Source organism: Macaca nemestrina, chromosome 12 (genome assembly GCF_043159975.1).
Source record: "Macaca nemestrina isolate mMacNem1 chromosome 12, mMacNem.hap1, whole genome shotgun sequence".
In the NCBI taxonomy this organism is placed as follows: Eukaryota; Metazoa; Chordata; class Mammalia; order Primates; family Cercopithecidae; genus Macaca; species Macaca nemestrina.
The window spans coordinates 13,246,927-13,265,310 of record NC_092136.1 but is presented as its reverse complement, the minus strand read 5'-3'; the positions used below and the strand labels follow the sequence as shown (position 1 = coordinate 13,265,310).

At 51.9% G+C, this 18,384-nt stretch overlaps 1 protein-coding gene and 1 long non-coding RNA gene across 2 annotated transcripts in view; one reads left to right on the top strand and one right to left on the bottom strand.

The window, feature by feature from the left end:
• LOC105464638 (uncharacterized) overlaps window positions 1-16,126 on the bottom strand; it is a 31,923-nt gene extending 15,797 nt beyond the window's left edge. The window contains exons 1-2 of the long non-coding RNA XR_011610537.1: window positions 15,576-16,126; window positions 2,878-3,066 (exon numbers count right to left, since the gene is read on the bottom strand). This is a non-coding gene — a long non-coding RNA (uncharacterized lncRNA). The remainder of the gene's footprint in view (window positions 1-2,877; window positions 3,067-15,575) is intronic.
• LOC105464637 (membrane spanning 4-domains A10) lies at window positions 646-10,632 on the top strand. The gene is made up of 7 exons (XM_011712672.2): window positions 646-1,071; window positions 1,529-1,648; window positions 2,824-2,880; window positions 4,445-4,576; window positions 6,021-6,131; window positions 8,896-9,014; window positions 10,322-10,632. The coding sequence occupies exons 1-7, from the start codon at window positions 892-894 to the stop codon at window positions 10,401-10,403; spliced, it is 801 nt and encodes a 266-aa protein (XP_011710974.2). The 5' UTR covers window positions 646-891; the 3' UTR covers window positions 10,404-10,632.
• Window positions 16,127-18,384: the final 2,258 nt, after the last annotated feature.

Here is an 18,384-nt window from a genome sequence, read left to right as displayed (position 1 = left end):
CCGGGCTCTGTCTGCAGGTCGTGTGTCCAGCACCCTTCTAAGTTTTTTTCCAACTCCTTTCATGCCCATGAGAACATCCAGAACCTTCATTTTCAATTGTTGAGCCAACAGTGCATGAAGGACTTAAGCCCCAGGCTCTGGAGCCAGCCTGCCATGCTTCAAGTCCAAGTCACTTATTGGCTGTGTGACCATGGGCAAGTGGCTTAACCTTTCTGAGCCTCATCTGCAAAATGAGAGTGAGGACAGTATTTACCTCATAGGGTTGGAATGAGGACAAAATCAGGTAATGCATGTAGAAGGTTTATCTCAGTGCCTGGAGCAGGGAAAGTATTTGTAAATGCTAGCTTCGCTAATTATGGACTTCCTGACTCAGTGTTGGCTCATAAAAAGTCCTTGGTGGAAGACATTTTCTTCCCTTCTCTCCAGGAGGCATGGGTACTACCACAGGAGGTAGGACAATTATTTCCCACCTGCCTTCAGTCACTCATCTTGGACCAGTGGATGGAGACTGTTTACAAAGCCCCTCCATCAACCCGCACCTCCCGCACCTCCCAACTCTTCCAAACTGCAGTCTGGCCACTTTGGGTGAGCTGTGGTCTTCCACTGGTTGTGAAGTTTGCCTGGTCCTTGTTTTACTGCCCCAAAAGGAACTGTGTCTCTGCAACCCCAGAAAGGCTGTAAGCAGCAATTACTCCCATCCTCAGGGGCCAGATTATTCCAGGTCAAATCAAGACCAGGGATTGCTGGACAGGGCAATCACAGTTCTAGAAAGATCCAATCCTGTAAACAGAGGTGATTGGCAGAGGCTCACCCAGCCACAAGCCTCAAAAATGAGATGGGTTCTGATGGCCTTTCTCCCTGTCCTGCAGCCAGGACCCCCAACCAGCGTCAATGAAAGCAGAAGCCACAGTTATTCCCAGCCATTGTGCTAGGGGGCTCCCGTCACGGCAAGTCCTCAGCCCAGTCCAGCCCTGGCAGACAAGTCTACCCCAGAGCACAGCCCAGCCCAAGCTCCTGGCTCGTCGGCACAAGAAGTCCCAGAAGAGGAGCAGCCTTCTCAAGGAGCTGGGGGTGAGCATCCACTTCCCAGGGTCCCAGCAGTGGGAGGAAGAGGAGAGGGGGATATGAGGAGGATGCTGGGGGACGCCAAGAGGAGAAATGGAAAAGAGAAAGGCTCCAGCTTTCCTGCTGAACATTCATCTGAGCTGGAAAAGGCCTTGAGGATTGGAGAGAATCTGCCCACACCTATACTGCCTTGTGAGGTTCGGACAGGGCCCCGTCCTGGGGAGAATGGCAGGAGAAGGCTGCCAGCTCCAGGATACACAGCTCCCACCCATGGGGCCCTTGGCAGCTTCAGCTCTTTCTGCAGGAAATCCTGGGGAGTGGTCCTTCTTAGAGAGCCTGGGCTCTGGGATCCCTAAGAGGACGGAAGGGACTCAGCACAGCCAGTAGGTCCAGGGCACCAGTGGCCTCAATTAGAGCCAGCCACCGATGCCCTCACCCCAGCCATTCTTTCTTCCCTACCCAGGCCTTCCACATCACCATCGCTCTGCTGCACCTGGTCTTTGGGGGCTACCTGGCCTCTACAGTCAAGAGCCTTCACCTGGTGGTGCTGAAGTCTTGGTATCCATTCTGGGGGGCTGCCTCTGTGAGTAGAAGGCAAAACACAGACCGGGTATGGGAGTCTGCAAGGCAGGCCTGCAGGAGGCCCTGGCATTGGGGACAGGATGCAAGATGGGACAGAGACAGCTAATAGAAGTGCGGCAGAAACCAGGCCCTTTCTCCAGTGTTCCTATCTCTGCTTCTCTTATCTCAGTCACCATGGAAATAGCTCCTTCCAGGAAGCCCCTGTCAATTCTGAGTCCCAAGAGAGCATTCGGAGGCTATCCACTCTCCTATAATTGAATATGTGCATTTGGCAAAGAGGAGGGTGAGCAGGACCCAGGGACAGCTTCATTCTTCCCCGGCCTTCTGAGCAGCCAGGCTGCCCCTGGATCCAGCTACAGGTGCCCTGTTGGGGTTGGGCTACAAAAACACACAGGGTGTAAGGTGTGGCTCCTGTCCTCCCAAAGCCATCAGCCAGAATGGGAGATGACACTGGACCAGTGCATGTACCATTTCCCGGAAGCTCTACATTCCTTCAGGTCTCCAGAGAGCCCACCCCATTCCTGACTCCCAGGTGGAGTCCTGCCTATGTGCTAAGTCCAAGCTCCACGGCACTGTCTTGGGCAAGTATCCCAATCCACCTTTCACATCAGTCCCCTGTGCCCACTGCCCACAGGATGGGGCTTTCACTGCACAGGGATAGAACTTTCTACACATGCAGTGTTTATTCACCCTGTGCTCCCAGGGACTAGCCCATAGTAGGTGATCAGTGAACATTGGAAAGAAAGATTGCAGAGGTGCTCCCAGAGACCTTGGAAGCAAGAACTCATATCCTCCAAACTGCAAGATTCAGGAAAAGAGAAAGGGGTCGGGGTAGAGGGGATAGTGCCACTGATCCCAGAGGGACAGTTTGGGTTTGTAAAATGAGGGAAGCAGGAGGGGCTAAGAGGGAGTTCTAAGTGCAGGGCACAGCTTGGTCCAAGGTGTAGAGACAGGAGCAGGTACGGCGGTTTATGCACATTGGAAGACGTGAGGTGGGGCAGCGCCTGGGATGGGCCACATGGCAGGCAAGAGGAGCTCACTTTGCCGGAGGAATAGTATTCTCCGCCCCACTGGCTGCCAAGGGTTGATTTTCTTGGAGAATAGGGGTAGGGTGGGAATTTGTGGGTTTTGAGGAACCCCGGCTTCTCTCCTTTGACTTTCAAATCTGTCCTGCAGTTTCTCATTTCAGGGATCTTGGCGATAACAATGAAGAACTTTTCTAAAACTTACCTGGTGAGTGGGTGCACTGAGATCATTCTCTTCCATCCGAGCATGGGGGAACTTTGTTAAGGGCATCTGTGTGTAGGGGTGATTGTGAGGGTACTTCTCCAGGACTTGCTAAGAGCAGGCTCTTGCCTTCAGGACAACAGAGGATGTCCAAGCAGAAGGGTCCAGATGCAGACAGGCCGACAGATTTGGCTGTGGGAGGAAAGGAAGCACGATCTGAAGCTTCTCTCTTTCCAGTGCAGTGAAGCAGAGAAGGAAATGGCTCCCAGGCACCCTGATCCGTCCGTCTAGAACATAACTTTTCTTCCTCTCAAATCTCCTGAGTTTTAACATTAATCACCACATAGCCTGCAAGCCCTAGCCTCCAGCTGGATTTGCATCTACTTCTCCTCTCTAAGAGCCAGGCAGATGGAACTGTGGTCCTCCCTGTTCTGCCTGTGCTGGCCACTGCCCAAACACCTGCACACATGGCTCCCGTGTTTGACTTACTCCGGACCACTCAAGACAATCTGTATGTCTTGTCCTGCCGGAGGTCTTCTCTGACCTCCATGGCTGCCTTCCGTGCTCGCACACTCTGTGGACTTACCTGTCTCTGCCATACACTAAGTTCTGTGTGGGCAGAATGTGTCTGAGCATCTTGGTAGCCCAAGGTGGCCCAAGTAGGCACAGAGTAGACACCTAGCACAAGACTGGATGGGTGGAGGTGGATGGATGATGGAAGGAACATCCCTGCAAATCACAGCCCACACCCAGGTCTTCCCACCGCCCCTCCTTCTGCCCCCGAAGCCTGAGCCAGGTCTTTCCCTATTTGTGTCCCTCAGCCTGGCTAGGCTGTGGTTGCTTCCTGCTTTCTCAGAGGGCACAGAGAATAGAACGATGGTTGTTCATTTTACCCAGCAGAGGCAGGAGACGCTTGACAAAGATGTGCCCATTCCCCAGACCTCACCCTCCTGGGCTGAGCCCCTTTTAGAACCACAGGCCTCCTGCTTTGTATACCTGCGCATAAGGACACTCCTACTGTAAAGAAACCCATTCCAGTATGAAAGGCTACAGATTCCATACGTGCATAGTCTTTCCTCACTAGGATGCTTAACTGGAGAGGACGATGAATACAGGCATTTCAGGGACCATGGCAGGTGGGCAGAGAAAAGGGGCTGGCACTGGGATATGTGAGGATAGGGCACTTTCAGAGCTCCTCCTGCCCTTTCTGGTGGGGAAGGGGCTGGATGAGGGGTCACTTGTTTGTCGAATCCCTGACACTTGGCATAGCTGATGTAGGATGGTCGGGGCTGGCTTTGAGCGGGAGAAGGCAATGGGGCATCCTTTATTGCAAAGCTCTTGGATCTGAAGGCAGCTCTCAGGTTCTCCCAATTTGTCCCACAGAAGACAAGGGCCAGCTGGGCCCTCCTCAGTGGTCAGTGGCTCAGCTCCTGTGTGAGGGGCTGAGGGGCCAGTGACAGGCAGAGTCTCCCCTGAGGCTACAGAGGAAGCTACTGGCAAGCATCAGGGGAGGACCTAGCCCCAGGTCTCCACCCTTTGGACAGCTGTTACCTTTATTTTTCACCTATAGAAGATGTTGTGCCTCATGGCAAACCTCATCAGCCTCTTTTGTGTGCTGTCTGGCCTCTTCGTCATCACCAAGGATCTCTTTCTGGAGAGCCCATTTGAGTCCCCGATCTGGAGAATGTACCCCAACTCCACGGTGAGTACCCAGGCCTAGAGCATCCTCTGACTTCAGTGAAGGTGCTGCCTTGGGTTTGGCCAACAGGAGGTTTCTAGCTCACAGAAAGCCTCTTCTGGAGCCCAGGTGTGGGCCGCTGAGCCCTTGGCCAACCCATCTCTGTCCTTCCCAAGGTGTGGTGGAAAGGGGGGTGCTGGGCTGCCCACTGATCAGCATCACTGAATCCAAGTCCACTTTTATAGATGGGGAAATGGGGCCAGAGACGGGGAGGAGCCTGCCTGAGGTCAAGCAGCAACTTGGCCGCAAATCCAGGACCACAGCCTGAAACTGCTGATTTCCCAGCCAGGGCTCTAAGCATGGTGTCCCTGGTGGCCCCTGTGATCCGGGAGCCTCCCAGCAGCCTTGCAAAGCTGGCCAAGTCCACTTTGTTACCCTCAACTTCTGGGAGTGAACACTGAGGTCCAGAGAGGCTAGGTTAGTGGGTCTCGGACTCCAAGCCTGGTGCTCTTTTCACCATGCCACTGCTGCCTCTGAAGCAGAAGGCAGACTGCTGGGTGCCTCTGGGTCAGGCTCCAAGAATTATTTATTTATTTATTTATTTATTTATTTATTTATTTATTTAGAGACAGAGTCTCACTCTTATCATACAGGGTGGAGAGCAGTGGTGTGATCTCGGCTCACTATAACCTCCACCTCCCTGATTCAAGTGATTCTTCTGCCTCAGCCTCCCGAGTAGCTGGGATTACAGGCGTCCACCACCACACCCAGCTAATTTTTGTATTTTTAGTAGAGACGGGGTTTCACTATGTTGGCCAGGCTGGTCTCGAACTCCTGACCTCAAGTGATCCTCCCTCCTCAGCTTCCCAAAGTGCTGGGATTACAGGCCTGAGCCACCACACCCACAGGTGTTCTGACCATAGTGGTTTGCTATTCCTTATCTCCTCCCAGCACATACACACCCGTGCATACACATGCACATCACACGCAAGTGTGAGCATGCACGGACACACATGTGCGTGCGCACACACACACATACATATGCTTCCCCGTCAAATGCATGTGATACTAGATGTCTCTCAGCTGCACAGCTCTTCCCCTCCCCTGCTGTAAAATATGCTCCCTCACTCTGGGACTAGGTATCCCCATCTGTCAAGTAGGCTTAGATCAGACGACCCTAAGGCTACTTTCAGTCTTACCAGGGACCCATGAGATTCTCTAGCCGTCAAACATCAGGCCAATGCTCACCAAAGACCTGTAAGTGCCAGGCATTGAGTGTAGGGCAGTGACCAAGACAGACCCACTCCCCATCCCACAGAGACCCACCCTGCCCTCCCCACGCACACCTGCGAGCTGAAGCCCCAACTGCCTTCTGCTGTGGATCTGACCCCTGCCGGGCTAAGCCCACGTAATGGGTGCAGACACCCAGAAAGGTCTCGCCCTGCCTTCCATCCCTCTCCCCTCTCAGGTCCACATCCAGAGGCTGAAGCTGGCCTTGCTCTGCTTCACGGTCCTGGAGCTCTTCCTGCCAGTGCCCATAGCTGTCACAGCCTGGAGAGGGGACCGTCCATCTGCAAAGGTAAGACAAGGGTTTGTCTTCCCAGGAAGACCAAAAAAAAAAATGGGGGCACGAGGCAGCAGAGGGCTCAGAAAGGAAAGAAATGTGAAGGTTACAAGAGGAACGTGTTTCGTTCATTCCTCACTTTGCTGAACATTCATTAAGTGACAGCCCACAGTCTGGTAGGGGAGCCAAGGCATGGGGGCAAGAGAGGAGGCCAATCCAAGGAGAAGAAGGTGAGGCTGCCTGAGAGGAAACTCCGTGGGTGCCCAGAACAACAGGCTACTGTGCTACCAGCTCTGAAGGCCCTGGGGAAATTGCATCACAGAGGCCTGTGGTGACTGGGCAGGGTTCAGACCCACAGGCATAAATGGAAAAGGGACTTTCAGCAGAGCAACGACAGCACGAGCACTGGCTTGGAGACAGGACAGAGAAGGCCTAGGGAAGCTACAGTGTGTGTGGAGTTTGGCTGTGGTGGAAACAAGTGAGAGACAGAGTCATCAAAGATTGAGCATTTAAGGAATTCCAGGGACTCTGTTAAGCACTATATTGATGCATCAATCAATGCATCCATCAATGGATGGATGGATGGATGGATGGATGGATGGATGGATGGATGATGGATGGATGGATATAGACGTGCAGATATACAGATAAATATAGCTGTATTTAACTTTATCTTCTCAACAACCCTTTTTATTTTGAGACTGAGTCTCACTCTGTTGCCCAGGCTGGAGTACAGTGGCAAGATCTCAGTCCATTGCAACCTCCACCTCCCAGGTTCAAGCAATTCTCCCACCGCAGCCTCCCAAGTAGCTGGGACTACAGGCACGTGCCACCACATCTGGCTAATTTTTGTATTTTTTTAAGTATGGATGAGGTTTTGCCATGTTGGCCAGGCTGGTATCAAACTCCTGACCTCAAGTGATCTGCCAGCCTTGGCCTCCCAAAGTTCTGGGATTATGGGCATGACCCATTGTGCCCAGCCCTCAACAACGCTTTGAGGTACTTAAATTCCCATACTACAGACTAGCAAGCTGAGGTTCAGAGCGGTCACATCACTTCCCAAGGCAAAGCAGCCAATCAGGAAATCCAGGACTCAGCCTGAGCTATGTCTAACCCACAGTCTCGCCCTCATCTACCCACGGGGAAGGCAGAACGGCCGACTGGGGCTAGATATATTTTAAAATAGAAGGCAAGTCTCTCCTCACCCCAAAGATCCTCAGCAGTTCAGGGTAAGGATATTTTATAAAAGAAATCAATAAATAAAAAATAAAGACCCTGACCAGAAGTGATCTCCAAGGTTCATTTCTTTAAAGAAAAAAAAAATCATATTACAATCTCAACTTTAGAACACTATTTTTAAAAGTGCCAAATCCCCCATAATTCTGCAAGTTGGATGCTGATTTTCGTGTTAGTGACATCACACACCGAGTGTTCATGTAACGCATATATAAGTTGATGGCCTCTGAGTTTCATTTACATCAAGCAGAGAAGTTGTCTTTGTGAATTCCTGGCTGCCTGACAGGAAGTCTTCTCATTAAGACATCAGAAAGCCAGATGGTGGCCTTGAGTCACTGAGGCCAACCCCACTTTTAAGGATAGGGAAAACTGAGGCCCCACACCTAGCTGTAGCTATGAGCCGTAATTGTTCCTATTTATTGACCTTTGCTGTGTTCCAGGCACCATGCTAGTGCTGCAGGTGGCTGTATTCATTTTCTATTGATGTTGTTGTAAATTGTCACAAATTTGGTGGCTTAAAATGGCACCTATATTATCCTACAGTTCTGGAGGTCAGCAGTCTGAAATGAGTCTCAAGGGCTCAAATCAAGGTGTGTCACCAGGACTGCATCCCTTCCGGGGGCATCGAAAAGAATCTCTTTCCTTGTCTTTTCCAGCTTCTAGAGGCTGCCTGCATTCCTTGGCTTGGGCCCCTTCTTCCACCTTCAAAGCCAGCATCACAACACCCTCCAATAACCCTGTCTCCCTCTTCTACCTTTAAAGACCCTTGTCATCATACTGGGAGAATCTAGGAGAATCTCCCCATCTCAAGGCCAATTGGAAACCTTAATTCCATCTGCAGCCTTAATTCCTCTCTGCCATGTGACCAGAGATTAGAACATGGACGTCTTTTGTGGGCTGTGCTTCTGGCTGAGACCTCCTTGACTCTCACAGCCATTCTGGGAGGCAGGTTCTGCTTTTCCATTTTAAAGAGGAAAAAATGAAGCTTAGAAAAGTTAAGTGACTTCCCATGGTCTCAAGCCAGTAAGCAGCCATGCTAGTCTCCCAGTGGTCCCTGTGCCCTCCCCATCAGTAAGGACGGTGCCAGGGACAGGCTCTCCAACACTGAATTGGTGCCACCCTCACCGCGAATCGGGGATGGAGGCGTGGCAGGAATCACTGGTGGACACTTTTGGCATCAGACCTGCCCCTAGAGTGTATCCTGGCTAGAAGGGACTTGGGCCATTACCTGGCCCCGCCCCCCTCAGGAAGCCCAACAGGGTGAGTGACTTGTCCCTGGTCACCAGGACACTGGTAGCGGGACAGGAACCAGGGCCCCATCCACTGACTCCCATGTGGGCCTCCCCTTCTCCCTTTTCAAGAACAAGGAGAGTGGAGGGAGTCACACGTTGGTCTATGGAAGTCGCTTCCTCTCTCAAGCCTCAGTTTCCTCATTTTCATGGAGAACTTGAGTCTTCAGAAGTGAACTAGCAGAGAAGTGTTTCGGAAGCAGCCAGTCGCTCCACAGATGTGAGCAGCAGGGACGGTGACTTTTCTTTTGCAGAATGACGACGCATGCCTTGTTCCGAACCCACCATTGCATCTCACAGGCCTGCCGGTGGAGCCCCCGCCATCCTACCAGAGTGTGATTCAACAGGACACACAACACAAGCAGCCTCAGAGGTGAAGAGGTTTGGCCCCGGCTCCCCAGACCTTCAGAACCCACACGTGGCTCCTTCTCCCTGGCATGGAGAGAAACCAGTTCCCAAGGGAGCTGTGACGGGCAAGGGGCTAACAGTGCTGCAGCTAGAACTGCCTGGCCTGGGAGTGGTAGCCGAGGCAGCAATGGTCCTATATACTCAGGCACTAGAGGAACTCCCAGGACCCCCCAGGAACATCTCTGCACCTGACTTGGTTGACCAGAGCTACCTCAGCTGAACCTGGGCACAACCAGGACCCATCACCCTCCCTGCCAGCCTCCAGAGCAAACTCCTGGGCTTGCAGACCCCAGGTGCCCCCCATGCCCTCTGACCTCCCTTGTCTGCCTTCTCTGATCAATGGTGGATGCACAGGAGGATATAAGGGGAGCCAGGAAGGAAGGTCTCCAGAGCGGCACAGGCAGGGGCTTCCCTTGCCTCAACCTACTAAGAGGTCTCTGGGGGAGCCTGTGTATCTGAATCCCTGGATTTAGGATGAGGGCAGCTGGGAGTTGAGTCCCATAGAAACTGTATACAGTTCTTCCTTCTGAACAAGACCCTCTGCATGAATCTTTTTGCCTCCCTGGGCCTCAGTGTCTCCAACTGTAAAGTGGGGGTGGGAGGATGACATGATCCAGGAGTCTCCCAGCTTGAAAGCTCTGAGGTCAGGAGAATTCAAGATCCCAGTTGTGACATCGAGGTTGCCAGTAAAACTTCAGCCTCGGGATTTCAGACCTCCTTGTGCTAAGTAAATAATGTGAGGGAGCGACCTGCCTTCCTCATTTTCCAAATTTTGGTCATCTGAGGATAGTCTTCAGGAGTTTTGCTTATTTGTGAGCTGCAATGTATTCTGGGTTTTTTCCACACTGGTTCTTTTTTCTATATTATTTTAAAGGGGCACTTTGTAGCAGCAAGATACGGGAAATCAGTATCCTTCCATAAACAGAGGCGAACCCCAGAAATAACAAACACGTGAAATAAAACGCAATTTTCCCCTCCAACCCCATGGTCTCACCCACTGCTTCCCTTCCTCTTGCTAGCTCTGCCCCAGCCACCATGGCTTCCTTGAGGTTCCACAGGCACCCCAGGGACACCCCTGCCTCTGAGCCATCACCCTTGCCCTTCCTCCACCCGGACTCTCTTTCCCCACGTATTTGCAGAGCTCACTCTTTGAATCTTTACTGGGCCACCGACTCTGAGCCAAGTAAATGTTATTTAATCTCAATGTCATTTAATCCTCCCATCAATCTGTGACCTAGCTGCTGTTACTATTAACATCTCCATTTCATGCAGGATCAGAGAAGTTCAGCAAGTTTCCCCGGACATATGGGTAGTCACCGACGGAGCTGGGATCTGGACCCAGACTGCGAACTGAAGACCACTGCCTGACAATGCCCCAACTTGGTTGGAGCATAGCCTCCGCTCTCCTGAAGTTGCACTTTCACTGGGAAGATGAGATTTGTACATGCAAAAGACTAGTGCGATGGTCTGTACAGCAAAGTCAGCCCTCATAGCTCCTGGGAACCCTGTCCTCTCAGATAAGCCATTTCTTACCCAGTTGACAGCTCGATACATGTGGTAGCCCAGATTTTTGTTTTGTTTTGTTTTGTTTTGTTTTGTTTTGTTTTGTTTTGTTGAGATGGAGTCTTGCTCTGTTATCCGGGCTGGAGTGCAGTGGCACGATCTCAGCTCACTGTACCCTCCGCCTCCCTGGTTCAAGTGATTCTCCTGTCTCAGCCTCCCAAGTAGCTGGGACTACAGGTGCCCACCACCACACCCAGCTAATTTTTATATTTTTAGTAGAGACGGGTTGCACCATATTGGTCAGGCTGGTCCCAAACTCCTGACCTCAGGTGATCCACCTGCCTCGGCCTCTCAAAGTGCTGGGATTACAGGCGTGAGCCACCACGCCCGGCCTGGGACAGCTGTATCTTTAACACCTAATACTTGTTCTTCCTTCCTTTTACCAAGACAGCAAGCCCAGCGTGCAGCAGGCAATCATATAGAGCCAGAATTCCACAACACTGTTTTGTTCCCATTGGGTTTACTTTTATGTGTATCTTCCATTTATGGCAAGTGATACTGAATTTCTGTTTATGGTAGTGGTATCAAGTGCTCTAATATACATATGTAAGCTAAAACGGTGATAGTGGATATGGGGTTTTCTGAAGGAGTGATGAAAATGTTCTAATATTAATTGTAATGATGCTTGCATAAGTCTACCTATACTAAAAATCATTGATTTAAAAAAGAGGCCTTTTAAGGAAACATATTAAACAAATAATGACACAAAACACAAATGTTTTAGAGTCATGAACTTAGGCCAGGCGTGGTGGCTCACACCTGTAATCCCAGCACTTTGGGAGGCAGAGGTGCATGGATCACCTGAGGTCAGGAGTTCGAGACCAGCCTGGCCAACGTGGTGAAACCCCGTCTCTACTAAAAATACAAAATAATTAGCCGGGCGTGGTGGCACATGCCTATAATCCCAGCTACTCGGGAGGCCAAGGCAGGAGAATCACTTGAACCCAGGAGACAGAGGTTGCAATGAGCCAAGATCTTGCCATTGTACTCCAGCCTGGGCAATAAGAGTGAAACTCTGTCTCTATAAAAATAAATAAATAAAAATTAAAAAATAAAATCATAAAGTTAGATCTTGAAGGACTGAAGTCTAGAAAACAAAGAAAGTCGATAGAAGGGAAGTGGAAGGGTTTGCATTCTGCAGTTGAGATTAAAAGTTTACTGTAGCCCTTGAACCTAGAATTCTACTTCCTAATCTCGTTGAACTCTGGTGTTGGAAGAATCTTTGAGGATCATCTCACCAAACCCATCATGGAACAGATGGAGAAACTTGGCCCAGAAGGAGCTCACTGAAGTTACCTGGCAGACCTTTCATGGACATGAGGCTAGAACCCAGTCTTGAGCTATCGCTGCACTGCCCATGACATCCTTCCCCAGCCTGCCCCACCTGCTTTCCCAGGAGCCTTAGAGCAGAAACAAGGCCAACCCCTATCTGCATCTAGCACCTGAGTTCCTGGCTCCCAAATTTATCATCTCCCCTAGCCTATGAGATCAGTCTGCAAACTCTAATCCCAACCCCACCCCAGAAGCCTTAAAGAAACCCCAAAGTCACACCCTCTTCCTTCTCCGTCTCCATGACCTTAAGGCAGGTTAAGGAAGGCAGGACGGCATTGCACTCATTTATTCCTTCATTCATTCCACAGGTAAAGACTGAGTCCCTACAATGCTACGTCCAGGGGCAAACCACCATGAGCAAACCCCAGCCTCTCAGAGCTCAGACTGTGGTGGCGGAGGAAGGCACTAATCCAACGATTGCATCTGAGAACGTATAACTACCATAAAGGGAAATTGAGGGGCATTATGAGAGAATGTGATGGGGGACCTAATCTGGAATACAGGGCATGGCCAAAAGGAGAAGCTGTGTGAGAGGAGGCCTGCGGGTGTCTGAGCTGCCCTGCCCCTGACATTTCTTCTGCACAGAGACTTAGCTCTTCCCAGGCCAAAACCCTTAGCCTGCCCCTCACCACCCGATGGCTGTGATCACTTCCTCCCCACCTCCTCACTTCCTTCCACACAGTCTGATTGCCTTGCATCCGTTCGGGAGCAGATTGCCCCCGCCGTGGGTCAGGCCCCTGCCAGGTGCTGGACGCTCTTATCAGTTAGTGTCCCCCAGAGAAACAGAATCAGTGGGACATATAGACTAAGACTCATTGCAAGGAATTGGCTTCTACGACTGGGGGGGGCTGCAGGAGCAAGTGTACGATTGGCAGAGCAGGTGCTTGGGAAGGCAGAGAAGGAGGGACATCAGGAGAGGTGAAGACGTGTCCAGGCTGCTGGACAGAGAGCCCCCTGACCAGGTGAAGGCCAAGAGCTTCAGGCCTTAGGATCCCAGGGTCCTCCCAGCTCTCTATTCCTGAGTTCACTTGGAATTTGAGGCACGTTTTTGGTTTTTTGGTTTTGTGTTACTTTTTATTTTCCTTTTAATGTCTCTCACTTTTGCTTAGGGGAGGCAGCATGAGGCAGCGGGATGAACACTGGACAAGAGTCAGAAGCCATAGGTTCCAATACAATACAGGCCCAATTATTTATAGCCTCTCTGACCTGAGCCAACTGGAGGGTTGCTCCCGGGCCTCGTCACACAGGAGGCTTAGTAATTAAGCACAGGACCATGTGTGAAGACTCTAGGTAAGTGGTAACAAGCCATACAGACAGGTGTAGGCTGTGGAGTTGGTGGTGTTATTAACTAGCCTGGCAGACTGGAAGGGAATGACCTGGGAGACAAGGGGGAGATGCATCAGAAAGCAGGAAAAACCCAGGTTTTCTAGTCAGCTGTCTTGGATTCAGATCCCAGCTCCACTATTTATTAACTGTGTGATCCAAGCAAGTTACTTAACCTCTCTGGTCCTCAGTTTGTATAAGAGTGAAATGGAGATTGGGCATACCAAATTATAAATGGATGCTGGTAAGCATGAGGTTGTAGTGGTTGTCACCAGGTCCAAACTTCTTCCCTTACCTCTGTCTCATTAACTTACTTCCATTCCCCACAGCCTTCCAGCCCCAGGTAAGAACTTCAGCGTGTTTTAATGCATGTCGTGTTACAGGATGTTAGTGTGCACATATTTAACTTGTGTATATGGTATTGTTTTGTCTCATTTGGGTTCTGTTTTTCCCCCTCTCAGCCCTGTGTCTAAGATCCATCGTGTTGCTCTCTGTGGACATCCTGACCTTTGCTTTTAGCTGCTAAGAATTACACACAATCCATGTTTTACCAGTCACTCCTCCTGGTGACGTAGCTTCACTTTTCAGATGGGAAAACTGAGACCCAGGAAATGGGGATCTGCCTGCGAATGTTCCTCCTCCTCCTGGGACCCCGGTTATGTGTGCTGCAGGTGTCTGAAATGTCAAAAGCAAGACTCAGGCTCCAGCTCCCTCCAGGAGACTTGAGGCAGCCCAGCCCACAGTTCACCTGCCTTCTGAAGCCAGCTCTGACAGGGCAGCAGCAATCAGTGAGGGTCCCTCCTTCCGAAACCCCAGGGGTGCCACGGCAGAGCCCAGAGGAGACACCCTGGCAGGCTGAGACCCTGAGCAATGCCCATCCAGCAGAGAGGGGCTCTTTTTCCGGGGACAGCCAACCATCTTGGGAGTAAGTGGACCACCCAGTCTCCACAGACCCGCGCCCTTCCCAGGGCAGATCCCAAACAGCCACTCCCAATCCCAACAGTGATGCAGTCAGTAGAATTTACGGGGCCAAGGGTACATATCAGGGGAGGGATCGTGGAGCAGCAGGGAGGCCAGACAGATCTGCTCGGGTTTTCCTCCCTGGCCTCCAACTCTGAAAATTAGCAGCAAAGGGCTGGAGCTGCCACTGCCCAGGAAAGCATTGCTTGAATCCAAGATACGGAAGCAAACCTACGTCCCCCTTGCTAGTGTCCAGGAGCTGGGTTCCATCCCTCTAAGGCCACTTGGGTGAACAGGGAGCTTTCCTTTTCTGATGCCCCACCCCTGCACCAAGGCTCTTCTCACCGTAGTCGAGCGGGTCTTGGTCAATGGTGAGACCAGCACGTGAGGGCAACAGTCTGTGCCTGTCTCCCGCTGATGCCAATGTGGACAGCTGAGCGGAGAGCATGGGCCAAGCCAGGCACTGGAATCCTAGATCCTCTGCATGTGTGGCTCTGGGCCCCAGTTTCCAAAATGAGGTCTCATTTACCTTGCCATTGAGCACAAAGCAACGGGAGGAGCAGAGCCTGCTGGAAGACGCTACTCCCCTCGGGTGACAGTCAGAGAGGTGGAGTGTTGAGGGCGAGGTCAAAGTGCTGCTCTCAGGATCACAGAAGCCTTTTTGAAACAAATGACCACAAACTTCTGGGCTTCAGCCTAGGCTGAGTCAACCCTGTGCCCTGGAGGGAGAGGCTTGCATGTGCAGTATGGAGGCGTCGGGAACGTGGGCAGAGGCAGCCTCCGATCCCACTCTGAGACCCCAGCTTCCTCCCTAGAATGCCACGAGCAGGGCGCCGCTCCAGGCATGGGTGTGGTGAGAGCTAAATGACTCAGTGCACAGACTCGGGTGCACAGGGCAAGCTCAGTGCCCTCGGGGCCAGCACCTTGGAGATAACCAATGTGTTGGGCTGGATGCCTGAGATGGCCCTCACCCAAGCTTTCTAGCGTTCTGCAATCCTGCCATGCCCGGGGACGAGGAGACCTGGTTCCGCCCCTCCCTAGCTAGGGAAGTTGGCAAGGTTATCATTCTCTCCAGGCCTCTGTTTTCTTGGCTGCCAAGGAAGGAGGTGGATGGGGAGTTTGTCTAAGATCCTTATCGGCAGAGACATCTGCACAGAGATCTGCCCAGCCACTCAAGTCCCTGGGAGACACAGCCCCGCCCTAGAAGGCGCAAGGCTTTAGCTCTGCCTCCTCCCACCTCCACCCCCAGGCCCTGCAGATCATTATCAGCTGTGAGTGGGGTGCGGGGGGATGGGGGACGTGCATCCTGGCTGCCTCCTCGAGCTCCACCAAGTTCCCCACCACTTACCTGTACCTGCTGGCAGGAGTGCTCCTGAGGACCCTGGAGATCCCACTTGGTGGTGGCCCAGAGACAGGGAGGGCTGCAAAGACCGGGACTGCAGATCCTCCGTGCACCCTTGGGAGGGCGTTTGAGTCTGTGAAGTGGGAGTGAAGCGGCAGGGTGTGGAACTGTTCTGAGCTTGAGGGGGAAGCTCCAGGCCCACGCCGTGCAGGTGCCCACACAGGATTGGATGGCCCAGGGGAGGCACGGGGCTGCTGAGGCGGCCAGCTAAAGAGCTGAAGCTGGTTCACAGCATGTGGTGCGGGGAGTCGTGGCAAAGGGCCTCTGCCCCGATAGATGCAGCCAAGGAAGGAGAAAGGTGGTGTCCCTGGGGGCTTCTCCTAAGGGTAACACTCAAGTCAAGGGCTCAGCCACTACAGTGAAACAAAAGCCCCCAGGACTTGATTTCTAGTTCCAGATCTATCACTTAGCAGCCCTGTGACTTAGGCAGGTTGCCTCCTTCTCTCAGCCTTAGTTTCTCCATCTTCAAAATAAGAGACTGGCCCCTCCCACCTCCAAGCATGGGCCAGGGACCATCTTTGGCATCCACTGGGAGCTTATTAGAAATGCAGAGTCTCAGGCCAGGTCCAGTGGCTCAGGCCTGCAATCTCAGAGCTTTGGGAGGCTGAGGCGAGGCTCTCTTGAGGCCAGGAGTTTGAGACCACCTGAGCAATATAGCACAACCTTGTCTCTACTAAAAATAAAAAATGTTGATATGCAACAAGATATAAAAAAGGAAAAAAAATTAAAAAAGAAAAACTAGCTGGGTATGGTGGTACATACCTGTAGTCCCAGCTACTCAGGAGGCTGAGGCAGGAGGTTCACTTGAGCCCAGGAGTTGGAGGCTGCAGTGAGCTATGATGGTGCCACTGCATTCCAGCCAGGGCCAGAAAACAAGATCCAGATCCAGTTTCTTTTTTTTTTTTTTTTGAGACGGAGTCTCGCTCTGTCACCCAGGCTGGAGTGCAGTAGCCAGATCTCAGCTCACTGCAAGCTCCGCCTCCCAGGTTCACGCCATTCTCCTGCCTCAGCCTCCTGAGTAGCTGGGACTACAGGCGCCCGCCACCTCGCCCGGCTAGTTTTTTTTTTTTTGTATTTTTAGTAGAGACGGGGTTTCACCGTGTCAGCCAGGATGGTCTCGATCTCCTGACCTCGTGATCCGCCCATCTCGGCCTCCCAAAGTGCTGGGATTACAGGCTTGAGCCACCGCGCCTGGCAAGATCCAGTTTCTTAAAAAAAAAAAAAAATGCAGGCCAGGCACGGTGGCTCATGCCTGTAATCCCAGCACTTTGGGAGGCCGAGGTGGGTGGCATCACAAGGTCAAGAGATCAGGACTATCCCGGCCAACAATGGTGAAACCCCATCTCTACTAAAAATATAAAAATTAGCTGGGCGTGGTGACACACACCCGTAGTCCCAGCTACTCAGGAAGCTGAGGCAAAAGAATCACTTGAACCTGGGGGGCAGAGGTTGCAGTGAGATGAGATTGCGCCACTGCACTCCAGCCTGGAGACAGAGCAAGAGCAAGACTCCGTTTAAAATAATAATAATAATTAATTAATTAATTGAAAATAAATAAATACAAAAATGCAGAATTGGAGCCCCACAGTACATAGGCTGAGTCAGTCTGCAGCTTAACAACATCCCTAGGCTGCTCATGTCCTCTGTCAAGTTTGAAAAGTACTGGACCGGGTACCTAGGCATCTTTCGGGCATGCCCGGCTAATTTTTGTATTTTTAGTAGAGACAGGGCTTTGCCACGTTGGCCAGGCTGGTCTTAAACTCATGACCTCAGGTGATCCATCTGCCTCGGCCTCCCAACGTGCTGGGATTGCAGGCATGAGCCACCACGCCTGGCAGCTACCTAGGAATCTTTAGTGGTCCCCTTCCAAAATCCTATCTCACCAACCTATGCAGAGCCCAGTTGGGAGAGCTAGATGCCTTTCTCTGTTCCCATAAGCCCATTACTCCCTGGTGCATGGCCCACTGTGCCAAGCCATAAATGCCCATAGCAATCCTCCCCTGCGTGAGGGTTTCCAGGAGGCAGGTGCCCCTGGGCTCCCTGAGACCATCATTCCTGCCTCTCTGTGCAATTCTTCGTTTCAGGAGCAACCACCCTGGTCATCTCAGCAAACTGCAGTTCCCCGGGTGAGTTTCACAGGCATTGCTTCTGCCTCTGGGCATAGCTCATCCTGGAAGACCTTATATGAAAGTGGATGCTTGTGGAGCCTTTCCACAGGATGGTGGGTGAGTAGGGAGTGGGACTTTGTCTGCAATCCTACCCACTGGTGGGTCTGAGCTCCTGACCATCCTCCTGTCCTCTAGGAGCCTCCTGTATCTAACTTGAGTCTGGTTCTAGTCTCCTCTCCTTTACCACAGCTCCTCCATGCCTCTAATACAGCCTGGACCTCAGCAAGTCGCCCCTAATCTGACAGGTTGGATGCAGACCCAAATGGCATTAAATTTGCCGAACCTCCTGGTTAGGCCTCCAGAAAGGGGACTCCATCCCCGCCAGAGCCGTCTGTTTCGAGGAAACTAGAAACCTACGGCTGCTGTAACCAATTACCACACACTGGGTAGCTTAAAACAACAGAAACGTGGCTGGGCCTGGTGGCTCATGCCTGTAATCCCAGCACTTTGGGAGGCCAAGGCAGGTGGATCACTTGAGGTCAGGAGATCGAGACCAGCCTGGCCAACGTGGTGAAACCCCACCTCTACTAAAAATACAAAAATTAGCCAGGCGTGGTGGCAGGTGCCTGTAATCCCAGCTACATGGG